Genomic DNA, 19,243 nt, shown 5'->3' on the forward strand with positions numbered 1-19,243 from the left:
TTTTTTAGTGTTTATTTACTTTTTTTTTTTTTTTCAATGTTTATTTATTTTTGGGACAGAGAGAGACAGAGCATGAATGGGGGAGGGGGCAGAGAGAGAGGGAGACACAGAATCTGAAGCTGGCTCCAGGCTCTGAGCTATCAGCACAGAGCCTGATGCAGGGCTTGGACTCATCGACTGCGAGATCATGAACTGAGCCAAGTCAGATGCTTAACCGACTGAGCTCCCTAGGCACCCCCAGGAACTTTTAAAAACCAATAAACTGCCTTCCCAAGATTACCTCCAGATGATTCAGAAGAAGTGATGGATGGGCTAGAAGTAGGGGATCTGGATTTTCAAAAATTCTCCAGGTGAACCATTCAGCTATGATTGGGAACCAATGCTTTTAGCTACCAGACCCTTAATTGCTATCCCAGATGTCCCAAAGTGATAGCTAGGATCCCCGTTCTGGTATCGTTGTTGAGGGTGGGAATCATTAAGCCAGACAGCACACTTTATGCTTAATTCTGAGTCAGCCCTATCCCAAACTCCAGGGTGCTGTGGAGTACAGCCCATCTTGGGTTTCTCTCTGCAGATTATAAGGGAGGACCCCCGGCTCCCAAGGGTAAGGAGGAACCTGAATAATGGAGCTCTTTGCAGAATTTTCAACAGACAAAAGGAACTTGCTAGAAAGAACTGTTTTCTCCTCAACAATATGGGGTTACCATACAACTTTTCTAGTCAGGAGACGGGGGAATCACAATGTCTCATTCTGATAACAAATCAAAAACATGTTTAACTATGGAAAACTGGAAGATAAGCAAAATGGAAGCCCACCATCCATAAAGGACCTTTGTCGTTTCAAATGAACATTTTCTTTTTTTTTTTAATTTTTTTTTAAACGTTTATTTATTTTTGAGACAGAGAGAGACAGAGCATGAATGGGGGAGAGTCAGAGAGAGAGGGAGACACAGAATCTGAAACAGGCTCCAGGCTCTGAGCCATCAGCATAGAGCCCAACGCGGGGCTGGAACTCACGGACTGTGAGATCGTGACCTGAGCCGAAGTCAGACGCTCAACCGACTGGGCCACCCAGGCGCCCCATCAAATGAACATTTTCAATAGATCTTCCAGGTCCGTTTCCCTAACCAAGTGTTCACTGATGCCTGATCTGAGGGAAAAGGCCTGAGTTCCACTCCACTCCTTCACTGCCCTACACTTCACCCTCCAGTCCCACTTCCCTAGCAATCCAGCTTCATCTTCTACTTCGGTGGGTAGGAGAAGGCTCCATGCCGAGGGCCTCTAAAGCTCCATTGGCCCCATCTGCTGGAAAACCCAGGTCCAAGATGAGCGGTGCGTTGAGGGGGCCATCTGCCAGGTATGGCAACACTCTGCCAGGGTCATGCTGTCGTCCAGGAGCTGGCTGTGTATGCAAAGCCACTGCTGCCCCTGTAGCCACTTTCCACCGAGTGTTTCCACTCGAGCACAGTACTTGATTCCTTGGCTTGCCCTAAAATGGTGATCTGGTAGTGATGAATCATCAGGAACACCTCTATGACAGCAAGTTGGCTAGCTCTGCTCTCAGCTTTTGGAAGGAGAGTCTAGGTCCTGAGGATGGCCTTGGGGACCCCTGGAGCCCCTTGGCTTCCCAGCATGCCTTATGGACTCTCCCCACCCACTCCCAGCTTCCTTTGCACCTGGTCCCTTGACCCAATCTAAGTGCCTTAAGTTAAGTCTTGCTCACCCTCTGCCATCTTGGTTTCTTTTGCTTCTGGGATTGTTGGTTCTGGGGATAGCTGGGCCACCTTACTGGTGCCAAGACTCAGCCCCATTCTCTTTCTGTGTCTTTTCTTCCCCCATCTCTGCTCTCTTTTACAGGTATAAAAATACTAATATTTTGTAATTGTCAAACTATGAATGACTGCATTGTGGGGCGCCTGGCTGGCTCATTTGGAAGAGCATAGGACTCTTGATCTCGGAGTTGTGAGTTTGAGCCCTATGTTGGGTGTAGAGATTACTAAAAATAAATGAACATAGGGGCGCCTGGGTGGCTCAGTCGTTTGAGCGGCCGACTTCGCTCAGGTCATGATCTCGCAGTCCGTGAATTCGAGCCCCACGTCAGGCTCTGTGCTGACAGCTCAGAGCCTGGAGCCTATTTCAGATTCTGTGTCTCCCTCTCTCTGACCCTCCCCCGTTCATGCTCTGTCTCTCTCTGTCTCAGAAATAAATAAACGTTAAAAAAAAGATCTTTTTTTAAATAAAAAAAAATAAGTTTTTATTAATTTAAGTAATCTCTACACCCAATGTGGGGCTCGAACTCAAGAGCCCAAGATCAAGATTTGCACGCACTTCTTACTAAGCCAGCCAGGCACCTTATAGGTTTTCTTTCTTTTTTTCTTTCCTTCTTTCCCTCTTTCTTTCTTTCTTTCTTTTTAACTTAAAAAAAATTTTTATGTTTATTTATTTTTGAGAGAGAGAAAGAGTGTGAGCAGGGGAGGGGCAGAGAGAGAGGGAGACACAGAATCCAAGGCAGGCTCCAGGCTCTGAGCTGTCCGCACAGAGCCCGACGCAGGGCTTGAACCCACGCACTGTGAGATCATGACCTGAGCTGAAGTCGGACACTTAACTGACTGAGCCACCCAGGCGCCCCCTTTCTTTTTAACTTTTTAAAAAATGTTTATTTACTTTTGAGAGACAGTGAGAGAGTGCAAATCAGGGAGGGGCAGAGAGAGAGGCAGACAGAGGATCTGAAGCAGGCCCTGCGCTGACAGCAGTGAGCCCTCTGCGGGACTTGAACTCACAAATTGTGAGATCACAACCTGAGCCGAAGTCCAATGTTTAACTGACTGCCACCCAGCAGCTACCCCCCACCCCCCTGCCCATAGGTTTTCTTTTATGACATTGAATGCTGTAGGTGAGACCTTTGAGTGACAGTGGCACACATAGTTATTCTGTTGAATGTTAAGTGGTTGAGACTGACTTATTTTTTTACAATTTTTTTTTTAATGTTTATTTCTGAGAGAGAGGGAGGGAGACTGAGAATTCAAAGCAGGCTCCAGGCTCTGAGCTGTCAGCACAGAGCCTGATGCCGGGCTTGAACTCATAGGGCGTGAGATCATGACTTGAGCTGAGGTCGGACGCCCAACTGACTGAGCCACCCAGGTGCCCCTATTTTTTTTTTTTTTTTTTTTTTTTTTTTTTTTTTTTTACAATTTGAGCAACAGTTATGGACATAATTGCAGGTATGGTTTTGTCCTGTCTGGGATGCTTTCTGGCACAATTCCTGGGCCAAAGGGCTTGTTTAAGGCTTCTTAATTGGCAAAAAGGTTGTGCCAATTTACACTCCCCTCCTCCCTAATAGTATATAGCAGCACCTGTTTCCAAAGTATTCCACAACACTTGCTCTTTTGTATTTCTTAGTGAACTTTTTTCTATATGTAGTTTTACTCAGGAAAATGCCAGAATCTTTTTTTCAAGCAATTTTGCATACTTACCCCAGAAAGCAGTGATAGCTATGAAGCACATGTTTGCTTTATGAGCTAGGTCTATCCCTAAGCCAAGCCAGAATGGAGACTTGATTATCTTTCTTCCATCCCCCACAAGCTTCCTTTGGGCTGCAGTACTTTAAAACTGATATTACCCTTCCATTCTAGTCAAAATGCCCAAAGATCAGCAGGAAACTGGCCAAGATTGATCACTTGAAGGACATTTTATTTCCCGAGAGATGGGTGGTTTTATTTTTTCAGAACACCCTGTAAGGTTGAACTTTGGGACAATATGGTACCTATGTGTCATGGCTGAGAAGACAATTACCTGCCCTTCAAGGGTGTTCCCTTGGCAGTTTGGAGGTGTCTAGGCAATTCGACCTAAAAGCTGGCCTGGGATGAATTCTCAGCCCAGTATCCATCAGTTCCTAGAAGTCTACTTTAAAAGCTTTCTTTTGAAAGAGCACCTGAGTGGCTCAGCCGGTTAAGCATCTGACTTCAGCTCAGGTCATGATATAACGGTTCATGGGTTCAAGCCCCGGTTCAGGCTCTGCGCTGACAGCTCAAAGCCTGGAGCCTGCTTCGGATTCTGTGTCTCCCTCTTTGTCTGCTCCTCCCTTGCTCGTACTGTGTCTCTCTCGCTCTCTCAAAAATAAACATTAAAAGGGGCGCCTGGGTGGCGCAGTCGGTTGGGCGTCCGACTTCAGCCAGGTCACGATCTCGCGGTCCGTGGGTTCGAGCCCCGCGTCGGGCTCTGGGCTGATGGCTCAGAGCCTGGAGCCTGTTTCCGATTCTGTGTCTCCCTCTCTCTCTGCCCCTCCCCCGTTCATGCTCTGTCTCTCTCTGTCCCAAAAATAAATAAACGTTGAAAAAAAAAAATTAAAAAAAAAAAATAAATAAATAAAAGGCTGCTCATTAAAAAAAAAAAAAAATAATAAACATTAAAAAAATTACGTAAAATAAATATTAAGAAAACTTTCTTTTTTTCAACAGTTCTTTTACCCCTAGGGACTCAACTCTTCTTCTTGACCAGCTTGTATAGTGGTGCCAGTTCAGGGTCTGAGGCTGGGCTTGGTAGGATGGTCTTTAGACAGGAGCTTTGAGCACAGGCCAGAGACTCCTGGTTCCCTTGGATGTCTTTCTATCTAGTGCAGATACACAGAGCTCTGATTTTTTAACTATTTGTCAGGAAGCAGTCTCAAGTTTCTAATCCCTTCCCCAACAATATTCTAGGAATTGTGTACTTAAGCTCAGGGCTGAAAGCTATCAATTTATATTGGTAGAAATACTGAACTCTCCATCAGGTTCATTGACTTTGTGATTCAGAATCTCTTGAGTCTAAAGCGGTCACATGACTTTAAGGTTCCAGGTGGGTGTGGGAGAGCTGTGTTTAGGTGTCTTTTCCAGTATTAGGATCTGAACTGTTGCCCCATGTGCTCATCAGTGCTCACCAGCTTTCCCCAGAAAGAGTCTGACACAAGTTCATTCATGCTCCCATGACTTGGCCAAGATGTGTGGCCTTGTGGAGCTAGGCTGCAGTCAGGAATGGGAATCAGCTTACTTCACTAGCTGTTACAAGGTGGGGTAGAAGGGGATGAGTGATGATGAGACCTGGTTTCAGATCAATTACCTTTTGAAACCAGTAATACAAGCCAGTGGTGCCAGGAACATCTGGGAGGAAGTTGTAACGATCTGCCCTAGGGCTTACCATTTACCAGCCTTTCTGTGACTCATGGCTTGCAGAAAAAAACTGTTCATGTTCCTACAGGTGCCTCTGCAAGTTTCCCTGGGCAGTTGAACTTGTCTGTTGAGGTCCCCGATAAACCATGGAGCACCCCTGCAACACAGTCCTTTCCAAATGCAGACCAAGCCAGCTCCCTCTTAGGCTCTTTGGTCCTGTGTATCTCCTCCTTGCTTTGGTGCTTCATCCCTCAGGTAAAGCATTTGGCTGTAGCTGATGGTTTCTCTGTGGTGTAGGGAGAGACTCAGAGTTGGAATCAGAAACCTCGATTAGTTGTGAGTAAGCTAGAGGTGTCTTTTATTGAGGGCTTGCTGTGGGTCAGACATAGTGCTCAGTGCTTTACAAACATTGTCTTACGTAATCCTCCCCAAAATCTTATGAGTTAGGTAGTAGCATCTCCATTTTTAGATGAGGAAACCACTTCCATATGCTCACATAATATGAATTTTTTTATTTTTATTTTTTTTAGTGTTTTTATTTATTTTTGAGACAGAGAGAGACAGAGCATGAGCAGGGGAGGGGCAGAGAGAGAGGGAGACACAGAATCCAAAGCAGGCTCCAGGCTCCGAGCTGTTGGCACAGAGCCCGACGAGGGGCTTGAACCCACGGACCGTGAGATCATGCCCTGAGCTAAAGTTGGATGCTTAACCGACTGAGCCACCCAGGCACCCCACACAATATGAATTTGAGCCCAAGTCTTTTGGACATGAAATCCCACATCATTTACTTGCTTTTAGGATTTGAAATCTGGTCCTACTGCTTCCTAGCTGTGGGGCCTCAGATCCTTCTGAAGCTGCTTCCTAAGGCACTTCAATGCCAGGCAGCCTCTTGTTTCCTGACTTGTGAGAATGGGGGCAGTAATAGCCACCTTGCAGGTTATTTTCTGAGGATTTGGATAGGAAAACACTTAGCCGGGTGTCTCAGGCAGAGTGGGTTGAAGCTTGTTCCTGCCTGCCTGAATCATGCCCCTTGATGTGCTCTGTATCTAACTGAATGCAGGTTAGAGCTGATGGGGCCAGGCCCTCTGACGCAACTGGAATATGCAGCCTGAGTGGGAGGCACGTACACTTGGAGTGCATCGCTGTTGACTTCTTGATTGTTGCACTGTCCTCTCTAACAATAGGACAGCCCAACTATAAATATTTGGAACCATATGATAATGGAAATGTGCCAGCACACAGGACACTGAAGTGTATTGTACATTTTGGGGGGCAGGGCAGATTTGGTAGAAAACAAGGAGAGGCTTTCTGGGTTCCTGGCAACTTTTAGAATTGGGGGATTAAGGCTTCTTATGGGGGCGTCAGTCCATTAGCTGTTGGCTGGACAACCTGATAGGAGAGGATTGGAAAGCTGATAGTCTCTGGTTAAGGGAAACAGCTGACAGACGTACCTGGCCAGCCCTCTGCTAGCTGAAGACCTAACCTTAGGAAGAAGGCTGTTTTAAGAATGGGAAAAGTGCAGGGCACCTGGGTGGCTCAGTAGGTTAATCTACTTTGGTTCAGGTCATGATCTCACGATTCATGAGTTCAAGCCCCACATCAGGCTCACTGCTGTCAGCAGAGACTGCTTTGGATTCTTTGCCCCCCTCTTTCTCTGCCCCTACCCCTCTTGTGCAAGCGTGTGTGTGTGTGTGTGTGTGTGTGTGTATATATATATATATATTTTTTTTTTTTTTTTGAGTGGGAGGGGCACCAGGGTGGCTCAGTCAGTTAAGTGTCTGACTTCAACCCAGGTCATGATCTCATGGTCCATGAGTTCAAGCCCTGCATCTGGCTCTGTGATGACAGCAGAGCCTGGAGCCTGCTTTGGATTCTCTCTCTCTGTCTCTCTCTCTCTCTCTGCCCCTCCCCTGTTTGCACTCGTTCTCTCTCTTTCTGTCTCTCAAAAATAAATATTAAAAAAAAAATGAATGGGAAAAGTGACTTAATTTTTTTTTTTATCAGTGTTTGAATAACTACTGCATTCATGCAGGTCAGAATTCAGAATAGTGTACAGGAAAACTCATCTCTGTTCCTTACCTGCTGTTTTTTCCACCTATAAACCCAGTTTGGGGGTTACCTTCAAAGGTATTTTCAAACAAAATTAAAAATACAAATGTTAGCAAATTAGCAAAGACTATATTGATCTGTATCTCTTTTTTTAATTGTATGTCTTAGAAAGCTTTCCATATAATACATAGGAGATTGCTCCTCATTTATAGCTTTTTTTTGTTGCTGCATGGTGTTCTCTTATATAGATGTTGTTATAACATAAAGTTAATCTCTTATTGATGGGCATTTGGATTGTCTGGAGTTTTGCTATTACAGTCAATGCATTGTTTTCTTTTTTTTTTTAATTTTTTTTTTTCAACGTTTATTTATTTTTGGGACAGAGAGAGACAGAGCATGAACGGGCGAGGGGCAGAGAGAGAGGGAGACACAGAATCGGAAACAGGCTCCAGGCTCTGAGCCATCAGCCCAGAGCCTGACGCGGGGCTCGAACCCACGGAACGCGAGATCGTGACCTGGCTGAAGTCGGACGCTTAACCGACTGCGCCACCCAGGCGCCCCAAGTCAATGCATTGTTAATTAGTTTGGTAAGTAGCTGAAAAAGTTGATTTTGGACAGGAGGCAGTATCCTGTACTTATTGAAGGTACTTGAGGGGCGCCTGGGTAGCTCAGTCAGTTAAGTGTCTAACTCTTGATTTCAGCTCAGGTCAGGATCTCACGGTTTGTTTGATGGAGCCCTGAGTCGGGCTCTGCGCTGATAGCACAGAGGCTGCTTGGGATTTTCTGTCTCCCTCTCTCTCTCTCTCTCTCTCTGCCCCTTCCCCACTCATTCTCACTTTCTTGCTCTCTCAAATAAACAAACATTTGAAAAAAAAATTTAAATAAAGATACTTGAGGATAGATAGTTGTTCCCCAATGCATCCCTAGTTTCTAGAAGAAAATGGAGCACAAAGGAAGCGCTCCACTAGCTCTTGAATGAACAAGAGGAACCTGGCTTTAGAATCTGACTACCCTGGGTTCTAACTCCACTTCTGCTCACTAGTTGTGTAACCTTGGGCTATCATCTCAGTTCTGAACCTCAGTTTCCTCATGTGGCATAAGAATCCATGTAAGCTTTTGGGGCTCACAAATTTGTAGTTTAGACTTTTATAAAGATTTTTTAAAATGTTTTTTTATTTTATTTTTGAGACAGAGACAGAGCATGAGCAGCGGACGGGCAGAGAGGGAGTGTGACCCAGAATCTGAAGCAGGCTCCAGGCTCTGAGCTGTCAGCACAGAGCCCGACGCGGGGCTCGAACTCACAGACTGTGAGATCCTGACCCGAGCCGAAGTCGGATGCCCAACCGACTGAGCCACCCAGGCGCCCCTAGACTTTTATCTTAAATGTTTATTTAAGAGAGTGCAAACTCCGGAGGGGTAGAGAGAGAGAGAGAGAGAGACAGAGGATCCAAAGCGGGCTCCATGCTGACAGCAGAGAGCCCGATGTGGGGCTTGAACTCAAGAACCTTGATGACCTGAGCCCTATCTTGTTTGGTGTTGAAGATGGCTCTGTAAAGTCTAATTTCCATCTTCCAAATGAGAAAACATAAATTCCTAATAAATTGCTTCAATTTCTGCATGAACATAATGATGTTTCCAACTGACAGTTTTGTGGGATCTTTGTATGCATCTTTAAAACACCTGCAGGAGTGCTGAATCACCTAAGGAGGTTTAGGTATTCCTTTTAAGCTTTTCTTACTCTTATTACATCAAGGAGCAAATATGTTTGGTCCTACTGCTATTTTTTTTTTTTTAAGTTTATTTATTTTGAGAGAGGGGGAGAGAATCCTAAGCAGACTGTGCTGCCAGCACAGAGCCCAACATGGGACTTGATCCTAGTACCGTAAGATCATGAACCTGAACCAATATCAAGAGTCAGATGCTTAACCAACTGAGCCACTTAGGTGCCCCCATACTACTCTTGAGTAACTCTAATAGCATGCATTTCTCCTTTCAAACCAAGGGAAACCAGGCCTCAAGTTCAAAGCTTCAGCTAACGATTGATTGTGAGACCCGGAGAATTCAAATGCCTTACCCAGGAGCACCAAGCAAGTTCATGTCAATGCCTACAGGGGTCTCTGTGTCCATTAACTGCATCAACAGCAGACCCTGACCCAATGCATCCTATTCTGTCAGCCCTTTACTGGTGTTCTCATTCAGTCCTCACATCAACACTGTAAGAGAAGTGCTGTTACTTCTTCCAAGTCTAGTGCTTTATTCCAAATCTCACACTGCCTCATTGGGCATCCAGAAATCAGAGTCTGCTATTTCAGTAGTTGGAGGAGAAGAGGTAATGGGAAGTAGGGAAAAGATATTAATTAAGTCTTGGGTGTATCAGAAAGATTAACCTTAGTGGGTAAGAAAATGACAGGCTGTGACAGATGTGGATACCACTTCTAGCTCCTCTATTTCCTAGCTACGTAACTTTAGTGAATTCATTTAACCTCTCGGTTTTCCATTCTAGAAAACAGACATTAAATCTATTTCATAGAGTGCTTGGTGAAGATTAAATAAGTATTTAAGGGGTGCCTGGGTGGCTCAGTCAGTTAAGCGTCTGACTCTTGATTTTGGCTCAGGTGGTGATCCCAGAGTTGTGGGATCAAGCCCCATGTCAGGCTCCATTCTCAGCGTTTTTTTTTTTTTCTCCTAAAAAAGAAAGGTATTTAAAAAAAATTTTTTTTAACGTTTATTTATTTTTGAGACAGAGAAAGACAGAGTATGAACAGGGGAGGGGCAGAGAGAGAGGGAGACACAGAATCTGAAATGGGCTCCAGGCTCTGAGCTGTCAGCACAGAGCCCGACGCGGGGCTCGAACTCACCGTGAGATCATGACCTGAGCCGAAGTCGGACACTTAACCGACTGAGCCACCCAGGCGCCCCCCCAAAAAATGTATTTAAATGTCAGCTGTTGGGGCACCTGCCTGGGGCTTGGTTGGTAGAACATGTAATTCTTGATCTCACGGTTGTGAGTTTGAGCCCCTTGTTGGTTGTAGAGATTACTTAAAAATAAAATCTTAAAATAAAAAAATTTAAATGTCCGCTGTTGGGAGAATTCAGGAGCACAGGGATTCTTGACTGCTGAGAATGGTGTAAGCTGTGTTCGGTTGCTAGGGTAACAAAGTAACCCAGGTTGAGGGTCTTAACAAAAAGTAAGGTGTCAGCCAGGTCGGTTTTGTTTCAGGCCTCTCTCCTTAGCTTGTAGTTGGCTGTCTTCTCTGTGTCTTTACATGGTCTTCTCTCTCTCTCTGTGGTCATATTCCTTCCTCCTATAAGGACAATAGTCATACTAGCTTAGGGCCCACCCTAATGGCATCGTTTTAAGTTAGTCACCTCTTTAAAGGCCCTGTCTCCAAATACAGTCACATTTGGAGGTAGTTGGGGTTAGGACTTAAACATATGAATTGAAGTTGGAGGGAGGAGATGATTCATGTTAAAAGAAAAATGGATCTACAGAAAAATGTAAACAGTAGTTGCTGGTAACCACAGTCATTGGAAAGGTTTATTTCCTTCCAGTCTTTTTTAAAGATTTTTTATTTTTAAGAGGGGCTCAAACACAACCTCCAGATCAAGAGTCACATGCTTGGGGCACCTGGGTGGCTCAGTTGGCTACATGTTGGGCTTTGGCTCAGGTCATGATCCCGTGGTTCTTGAGTTCCAGCCCCGCATCGGGCTCTGTGCTGACAGCTCAGAGCCTGGAGTCTCTGTGTCTCCCTCTCTCTCTGCCCTTCCCCCACTCACGCTCTGTTTCTCAAAAATAAAAAAGGGGGGAAAAAAATCACGTGCTCTACCGAATGAGCCAGCCAGGTGCCCCTCCTTCCAGTATTTTATTTATTATTTTTAAAAATATTAATGTTTATCTTTTTTTTTTTTTTTAATTTTTTTTTCAACGTTTATTTATCTTTGGGACAGAGAGAGACAGAGCATGAACGGGGGAGGGGCAGAGAGAGAGGGAGACACAGAATCGGAAACAGGCTCCAGGCTCTGAGCCATCAGCCCAGAGCCCGACGCGGGGCTCGAACTCACGGACCGCGAGATCGTGACCTGGCTGAAGTCGGACGCTTAACCGACTGCGCCACCCAGGCGCCCCTAATGTTTATCTTTGAGAGTGAGTGAGTGGGGGAGGGGCAGAGAGAGAGGGAGACAGGATCTGAAGTAGACTCTGCGCTGGCAGCACACAGCCTGATGTCGGGCTCGAACTCAGAACTGTGAGATGGTGACCTGAGCCAAAGTTGGAGGCTTAACTGACTGAGCCACCCAGGTGTCCCCTTCCAAACCTTTTATATGTGCATAGTTGCATATATTATATAGGTCTTTCTACATTCTGCTTACTTTCTGCTTACTTGGTTTCACTTCATAGCATAAGAACTTCCCTAGGTAACTTAAAAACTCGACTATAAATACCATTTTGCATAGTTGGATAAATAATCCATGGAGTGTAAACACTGGAGTGTAAATCCATGGATTATTTAACTGTTGCTCTATATTAAGGTGATTTAACCTTTGCCACATCTCATTCCTGGGCCTTTTAGCCCTAGAGCAAATTCCTCAGATGTTGAGACTACTGAGCTGTGTTCAGGAGGCAAAGGTCAGGGTCACCCTGAAAGGTGGCCTGAGAGTCTCGCGGTTTCCAGGGCCTCCTGGAACTGACTCAGGCCTAGATCCCACTTTCTTCCCCTACTGGCCAAGCATATCACACACAGGCCACCACCCCTCAGTGGGGACCTTGTCAGTAGGGCAATCTGATTTTTAAACATCTTCTCTCTTTGTCACAGGCACATTCCAGCCTTCCCCGACTGGATCCTGCCTCTCTCTGTGGGGCTCTTGGGTTCTAGGGAGCTTGCCCTGGGCTCTGGGGAGCTGAAGGCACCTCTGTATGCCTTTAAGCCTCCCCTCTTTTCCGTTCCATTCACTGACCCCCTCTCTCCAAAAGATGACCAATGTCTTAACTTCTTTCACCTAGGTTGGTTGTGCCTGTTCTTGAACCTCCTGTCCATGTGATCATACCTGTGTCCTCTCTTACACCTAGCCTCTGTTACTCAGCTGTATGTTTGTAAGGTTCATCCACGTTGTTGTCTGTCTTTGTGGTTGATCTCATTGTGTGAATATACTACAGTGTTTCTGTCCATTCTCCCTTGATGGACCTTTGGGTTATTTCCAGTTTTTCACTATTAGAAATAGTGCTGCTGTGAACATTATAACACATGCCTTCCGGTGAATGTGTTTTTGTTGGGTCTCTACTGCAAAGGGGAATTGCTGGGTCTTGGGGAATGTGTATATTTAGCTTTGGTAAATACCACCCAACAGTTCTCCAGAATAACTATTCCGTTTTATACTCCCACATCAGACTTCTGCTGTTTTTTCTTACTGAGGTAAAATATCCATGACCTAAAATTGGCTGTTTTAACCATTTTAAAGTAAACAATTCAGTGGCGTTAAAGCACATTCACACTGTTGTGCAACTGGCATCATAATCCATCTCCAGAACTTTTTCATTACTTCCAGGAGAAACTCTGCACTCATTGAATGGTAACTCCCCATTTGTCCCTCTCTCCAGCCCCTGGTAACCCCTATTCTATTTTCTATGTCTGTTAACTATTCTAGGTAGCTCATATACACAGAATTCTACAGTATTTGTCCTTTTGTGACTGGCTTATTTCACCTAGCTTAATGTTGGCAAGGTTCACCCATATTGTAGCATGTATCAGAATTATATTACTTTTGAAAGCCAAATAGCATTCCACTGCATGTATATAACACATTTTATCTCTTCATATCTTGATGGAGTCTTGGGTGGTGTGCACCTTTCAGCTATTGTGAAAAATGATGCTATGAAAATCAGTGTACAAGTTTCTTCGTGCATTCCTGCTTTCACTTCTTTGGGGTAAACCCCTAGAAGTAGAACTGTGGATCATACGGTAATTCTGTTTACCTTGTGAGGAACCACCAAACTTTTTCACACCATTTTGCATTCCCAATACAGGAGGGTTCCATTTTCTTCCCACCTTGGCAGGACTTTGTTTTTCTTTAAAAAAAAAAAAAAGTTTTCCCAGGGCATCCAGCTTCAGCTTATGTCATGATCTCACCGTTGGTGGGTTCGAGCCCCATGTCAGGCTCTGTCGCACAGAGCCTGCTTTGGACCTCTGTACCCCTCTTTTCCTCTCCCCTCGCTTGCACTCTCTCTCTCTCTCAAAAATAAAACATTAAGGGGCGCCTGGGTGGCGCAGTCGGTTAAGCGTCCGACTTCAGCCGGGTCACGATCTCGCGGTCCGTGAGTTCGAGCCCCGCGTCGGGCTCTGGGCTGATGGCTCGGAGCCTGGAGCCTGTTTCCGATTCTGTGTCTCCCTCTCTCTCTGCCCCTCCCCCGTTCATGCTCTGTCTCTCTCTGTCCCAAAAAAATAAATAAACGTTGAAAAAAAAGAAATAAAACATTAAAAAAAATTGTTTTTAATAAAATAAAATAGTTTTCCTAGCAGGTGTGAAGTGGTACCACAATTGATTCTGATTTGCATTTCCCTAATGACTAATGATACTGAGCATCTTTTCATATGCTTATTGGTTATTTGTATATCTTTAGGTCAATGTCTTTTCAGGTCCTTTGCTTTTTTCTTTCTTTTATTTATTTACTTAGTTATTTTTTAATTTATCTCCAATTTAGTTAGCATGTAGTGCTGTAATGATTTCAGGAGTAGATTCCAGTGATTCATTCCCTATGTATAACACCCAGTCAGTGCTCACCCCAACTAGTGTTTCCCCTAATGCTCCTTACCCATTTAGCCCATCCCCCCCACCCACAGTCCCTCCAGCAACTCTCAGTTTGTTCTCTGTACTTAAGAGTCTCTTATGTTTCGTCCCCCTTTTTTCTTCTTTTTAAAATTTTTTTTTTTAAGTTTATTCATTTTTGAGACAGAGACACACAGCATGAGCAGGGGAGGAGCAGAGAGAGAGGGAGACACAGAATCTGAAGTAGGCTCCAGGCTCTGAGCTGTCAGCACAGAGCCAGATGCAGGGCTCAAACTCAGGAACTGTGAGATCATGACCTGAACCAACATCAGATGCTTAACCGACGGAGCCACCCAGGTGCCCCCGTTTTTTTTTGTTTTTGTTTTTTTTTTGTTTTTCTTTAATTAGAATGTTTGTTGGTGTTGAGTTTTAGGAGTTTTTATATTCTGGATACTTATAATTTAGAATTCTACTTTTTTATATTATACTCATATACTGTTTGAATTCTTTGGCATGTTCACATTACTTTTGTAGTTTACTCATCTATTACCCTTTCTTATTTTATGGAAGGAGTTTTTAAAAGATTTTATTTAAGTAATCTCTACCCCAAATGTGGGGCTTGAACCCATGACCCCAACATCAAGAGTCACATGCTCTACTGACTGAGCCAGCCAGGCACCCCAGATTTTAAGATTTTATTTTTAAGTAATCTCTACAGCCAATGTGGGGCTCGAACTCACAACACTGAGATGAAGTGTCTCATGTTCTACAGACTAAGCCAACTAGGCACCCCAACGAAGAGAGATAGAGAACGAGCAGAGGAGGGCCAGAGAGAAGGGGACAGAGGATCTGAAGGCAGGCTCTGAGCTGTCAGCATAGAGCCTGACGCAGGGCTCAAACTCAGGAACCATGAGATCATGACCTGAGCCAAAGTCGGAGGCTTAACTGACTGAGCCGCCCAGGCAACCCAAGGAAGGATTTTTTTTAAAACCGTTATCGTAGGTGTACTTGGGTGGCTCAGTGGGTTAAACGATTGACTGTTGGTTTTGGCTCAGGTCTTGATCTCAGTTTGTGAGTTTGAGCCCCACATTGAGCTCCATGCTTACAACACAGAGCCTGCTTAGGATTCATATTCATTCATTCTCTCTCTCTCTCTCTCTCTCTCTCTCCCCCCCCTCCCTCCCTCCCCCTCTCCCTCCCTTCCTCCTTCCCTCCCTCCCCCCCCCCCCCCACCATGCTCTCTGTCTCTCTCTCTCTCAAAATAAATAATTTAAACAGGGAGGGAATGGTGGAGGCAGGGGTGGGGGGACAACAATCTTCATCATCTGAGACTAAAGGACAATTTTTCGAAAAAGGACATTTGGAAGCCTCACACTGACATCTCTGTGGCACAGCACTGTCCCTGTGGTCCTCGTTGTGCTGCAGCCTAGGAAAACGATGCAGACTGGTGTCTCGGCCAGAGCAGGTGCTGATGGGCCCATGTGTTCCCTCAGCAGGTACCCTCTTCTCCTGCTTTGGCTTCAAGGAAGGGTGGTTAAGAACATTGGTTGTAAGTACTCTCTAGCCGATGGTTTGGAGTCAGGCTGATAGGGCTTCTGAACCTCAGTTTTCTTACCTTTGAAAAGGAGATAATACCTACCTTAGCTAAGGTAGTTTAGGATGAAATGGGCCCAGTCTCTGGCTTAGTGAGTGGTAGTTATCACCTCAGAGTGCTTATTTAAAAGGTGGCTAAGCAGGGGGTTCAGAGGGAACATGACAAACTGAAACAGCTGGAGATTGTCCAGAATGATTTGTGTGAGGAGCAGTGTAGCAGGATGCATATTAGATATAGGTGGACTCATGGTCTTCTGAAATGCTGAAAATCTCCTGCCTTCAACCATGACCTCGGGTCAACCCTTTGTCTCATGAGGCCATCTGGGGCTGATGTTGTTGAATGTATATGATCTTGATTCTTTGGTCTCATGAACAAAGAAAGCAGCTTGGCCCACAAACCACCATGTAGTCCTCCCTCTTGAGGCCAAAGTTGGAAGCCCCATCTGAAACTTGTATTTGATTATAATGGAGACCAAAGCCAGGTCTCCTGCAGTGGCTTGAAACCATCTTTGATCCAGTCAGGAGGCTGTCGTCAGGTGTTGCTTCCACTAGGGTAGCTTCCAGAAGCCTTCTTCTTCCTAATACTCTGTTTCTGTCTTACCCACAGTGACTTTCCTGGACTGCCCTGGGCAAGAGTCAGCCCTGCTTAGCACTGATGGTGACTTTGCTGTGCTGAATGGTAGAACAGTCCAGGTAAGACACCATGTGCACCTGCCAGGAGGAAGGAAGATGTTCTCTCTGCGTGCCCAGCTTGCTGCTGGCCAGGAGTTCGAGGTTGCTGGGTTATGAACCATGTTACCCCTTCAGAAGAGGCAGTGTTAGCCCTCAGTTTGCCCACACCTATGGGCGTGGCTACTGATCTAAGCAGGGTAATGCCTGCACCCTTCCACTAGGGGCGCCAGAGAGTCAGGCCAGTGGGGCAAAGAACTGCCTTGTGAACAATGGCCCAGTACCTTTTGCCCCTCCCATTCCCTTTCCCATCACCCTTTCCTTCTTTCCCATATCATCTTGCTAAACCCCAAGGGAAGGTGATTCAAGACCCCATGAACATCCCATGAGCCTCTGGGAAGACAGACCTGAGGCACTCAGCCACATTTCTTTCTTTTAATTTTTTGAATAGCTAATATATCCATGTGGCTCAACAATTTTAAAATATTAAAAAGTTACACAGTGAATAACCTCCTTTTGTTTCTCTGCATTTACCTAATGCCCTTTCCAAGAGAATACACAGATAACCACTGTTACCAGTTATTTTTCCTTTTGAAGTTTATTTATACATTCTATATGTATATTAAACATATGTTATGTATTTTATATATTTACAGATCTAAAAATACTTTTTTCTCCTCTCTTTTATGCAAAAAGATATATTATTTACATGTATGCACTTTCTTTCTGCATCTAAAAATAGGTTTTGTTTATATATAAGCCACTATGAATATGCGGCTTTATTTTGCTACACTTTTACACAAAAGCTGGTACATACTAATTATGTAAGTTATTAAATAAAATACTAAACTATATATTCTAGTGTATTTAATTGGTTCTCTGTAAATAAACACTTAGGATTCTTTTCAATTTGTCTTGTGCAATAAACCTATTTAGGTCTCCCTCCTCACCCTTAACTTCTGTAAGTGAGAGGATGTCGAGTATCTTCCAGCTGTTTGCGTGGGTTAAGGGGTCTTCTCTCCTTGCAGGAGAGGAAACCATTGAAGATCTCCCCATCCAACCGTATCTTACGAAGACGCAAGAGAGAATGGGTGGTTCCACCGATATCCGTCTCTGAGAATGGCAAGGGTCCCTTCCCCCAGAAGCTCAATCAGGTATGACTGTGCTTTCTCCCAGGGAGTCACTGGTGGGTACAGGGACCCTCATCCAAAGGGCTTACTATAAGGTTTCTTGCTCCTGAAAGCTTCTGTACTGGGAACAATTTCTGATAAGGCTTTACCCCTCCTCACTTTTGTTGGCAGTCGTGAGAGATTTGTCACTTTGTCAGCTGCTATTTTTTTGTGCTTCCAGCTCAAATCTAATAAGGACAGAGGCACCAAGATTTTCTACAGCATCACAGGCCCTGGAGCAGACAGCCCCCCTGAGGGTGTCTTCGCCATAGAGAAGGAAACAGGCTGGTTGTTGTTGAATAAGCCGCTGGACCGGGAGAAGATTGCGAAGTATGAGGTAGGTAATCTGGAGCATCCAACAAAAGCAGGGCCCCGTTGCCAGGTGGGGAGGGTGGGGTCAGGCTGACCCTGGACCTGTGCACCCACAGCTCTTTGGCCACGCTGTATCAGAGAACGGTGCCTCAGTGGAAGACCCCATGAACATCTCCATCATTGTAACTGACCAGAACGACCACAAGCCCAAGTTCACCCAGGATGTTTTCAGAGGGAGCGTCTTGGAAGGGGTACTACCCGGTAAGAGGACTGGGAGGGGACAGCTAGAGAGGTCTGCTAGGCCCAGACATAGCCTTGGGTCAACTTCTAGAACCATCTAGAGGTCAGCCAAGACCGTTAAAGGCTGGAAAAACCCTCTATACTTGATTTCCTTGGCTGTATATCAGATCACCTGGGATAATCTTAAAAAATCAGATTCCTGGGGTGCTTGGGTGGCTCAGTAGGGTGGGCATCCCACTCTAAATTTCAGCTTAGGTCATGATGCCAGGGTTGTGGGATTGAGCCCTGCATCCAGCTGAGCATGGAGCCTGCTTAAGATTCTTTCTTTCTCCCTCTCTCTCTCCTTCTCCCTCTCTTTCTTTCCTCCAACACTCTCCCCCACTTGCACACACATTCTCTAAAAAAATAAATTAAAAATTTAAAAATAAAGCCAAAATCTTTAAAAATTCAGATTCCCCCTACTCTATCCCAAGATCCCTGAATAAGGATGATCTTAAATACACAGCTTTGCAATCTGTATATTTAAAAGTTTCCCAGAAGCTTCAGGTTTGGGAACCACTAGCTTTAGAGCTACAAAGATCTAGATTTGAATCTTGATTTGCCTCTTTACATGTGACCTTTTTTTCTGTGACCCTGGGCAAGTTCATGATCTCTGAGCCTCAATCTTCACATCTGAAAATGGGAATTATATTACTCATAATTGTGAAGATTGGATATAACACATAATGACCTCAAAAACCGATGCTGGTGGGGAGGGGTTCTCCTCTTCCTTCCTCTCTGAGTTGTGGAAGATTTGAGAAGTATGAATTGGTTAGGCTGCCAATACAGAAATCCCCCAAAGAAGAACAGGACCTTAAATGAGATGAAACCTTATTTTCTCCTTATATTCAGGAAATCTAGAGGTGGACAATCAAGACTACAATGGTGCTTTGCAGTGTTGGAGACCTAGGCTCCTTCTCTCTCATTGCTTTGCTATTGGGGCTTTATTTCCAAGATTACTTTGTGGTTGCTCCTGGAGTTCCAACCATTACACCTGGAAGGAGGGAAGCGATGGGAAGAATAAGTCCCATACTCAGAAAAACACTTCTCCCAAAGTCGTATATCCCATTTGTCAGAATTTAGTCTCAAGGCCACAGCTAGCTACAAGAGGGATGGGAAATAATCTTTGTTCCAGGCAGACCTTGTGCTCAGCCTAAAATGATTATGAGCATTTTGTTTCTAAGAAAGAAGCAGAGAAAGGAAAAAGGACACCACCTAGCAATCGGCCACAAAATAGAGGATGGGTCCAAGGTGGAGCCTCTCATAGTT

The 19,243-nt window shown here is 44.9% G+C and overlaps 1 protein-coding gene across 3 annotated transcripts in view; it reads left to right on the forward strand.

The window, feature by feature from the left end:
- The window catches only part of CDH3 (cadherin 3), a 46,148-nt gene that overhangs the window by 11,907 nt on the left and 14,998 nt on the right, over positions 1-19,243 (forward strand). For 2 of the 3 annotated variants that reach the window (XM_047079245.1, XM_047079244.1), the window contains 4 exons: positions 16,153-16,238; positions 17,243-17,368; positions 17,565-17,720; positions 17,812-17,956. In XM_047079245.1, coding sequence (XP_046935201.1) covers positions 16,153-16,238; positions 17,243-17,368; positions 17,565-17,720; positions 17,812-17,956 — 513 coding nt within the window. Of the gene's footprint in view, positions 1-16,152; positions 16,247-17,232; positions 17,369-17,564; positions 17,721-17,811; positions 17,957-19,243 lie in introns of all 3 variants that reach the window. The other variant, XM_047079243.1, reaches the window with a different exon arrangement.

The sequence above is a fragment of the Lynx rufus genome, unplaced genomic scaffold, assembly GCF_022079265.1.
Source record: "Lynx rufus isolate CCGP_SWC_20201006 ecotype Redwood Valley unplaced genomic scaffold, mLynRuf1.p SCAF_16, whole genome shotgun sequence".
In the NCBI taxonomy this organism is placed as follows: Eukaryota; Metazoa; Chordata; class Mammalia; order Carnivora; family Felidae; genus Lynx; species Lynx rufus.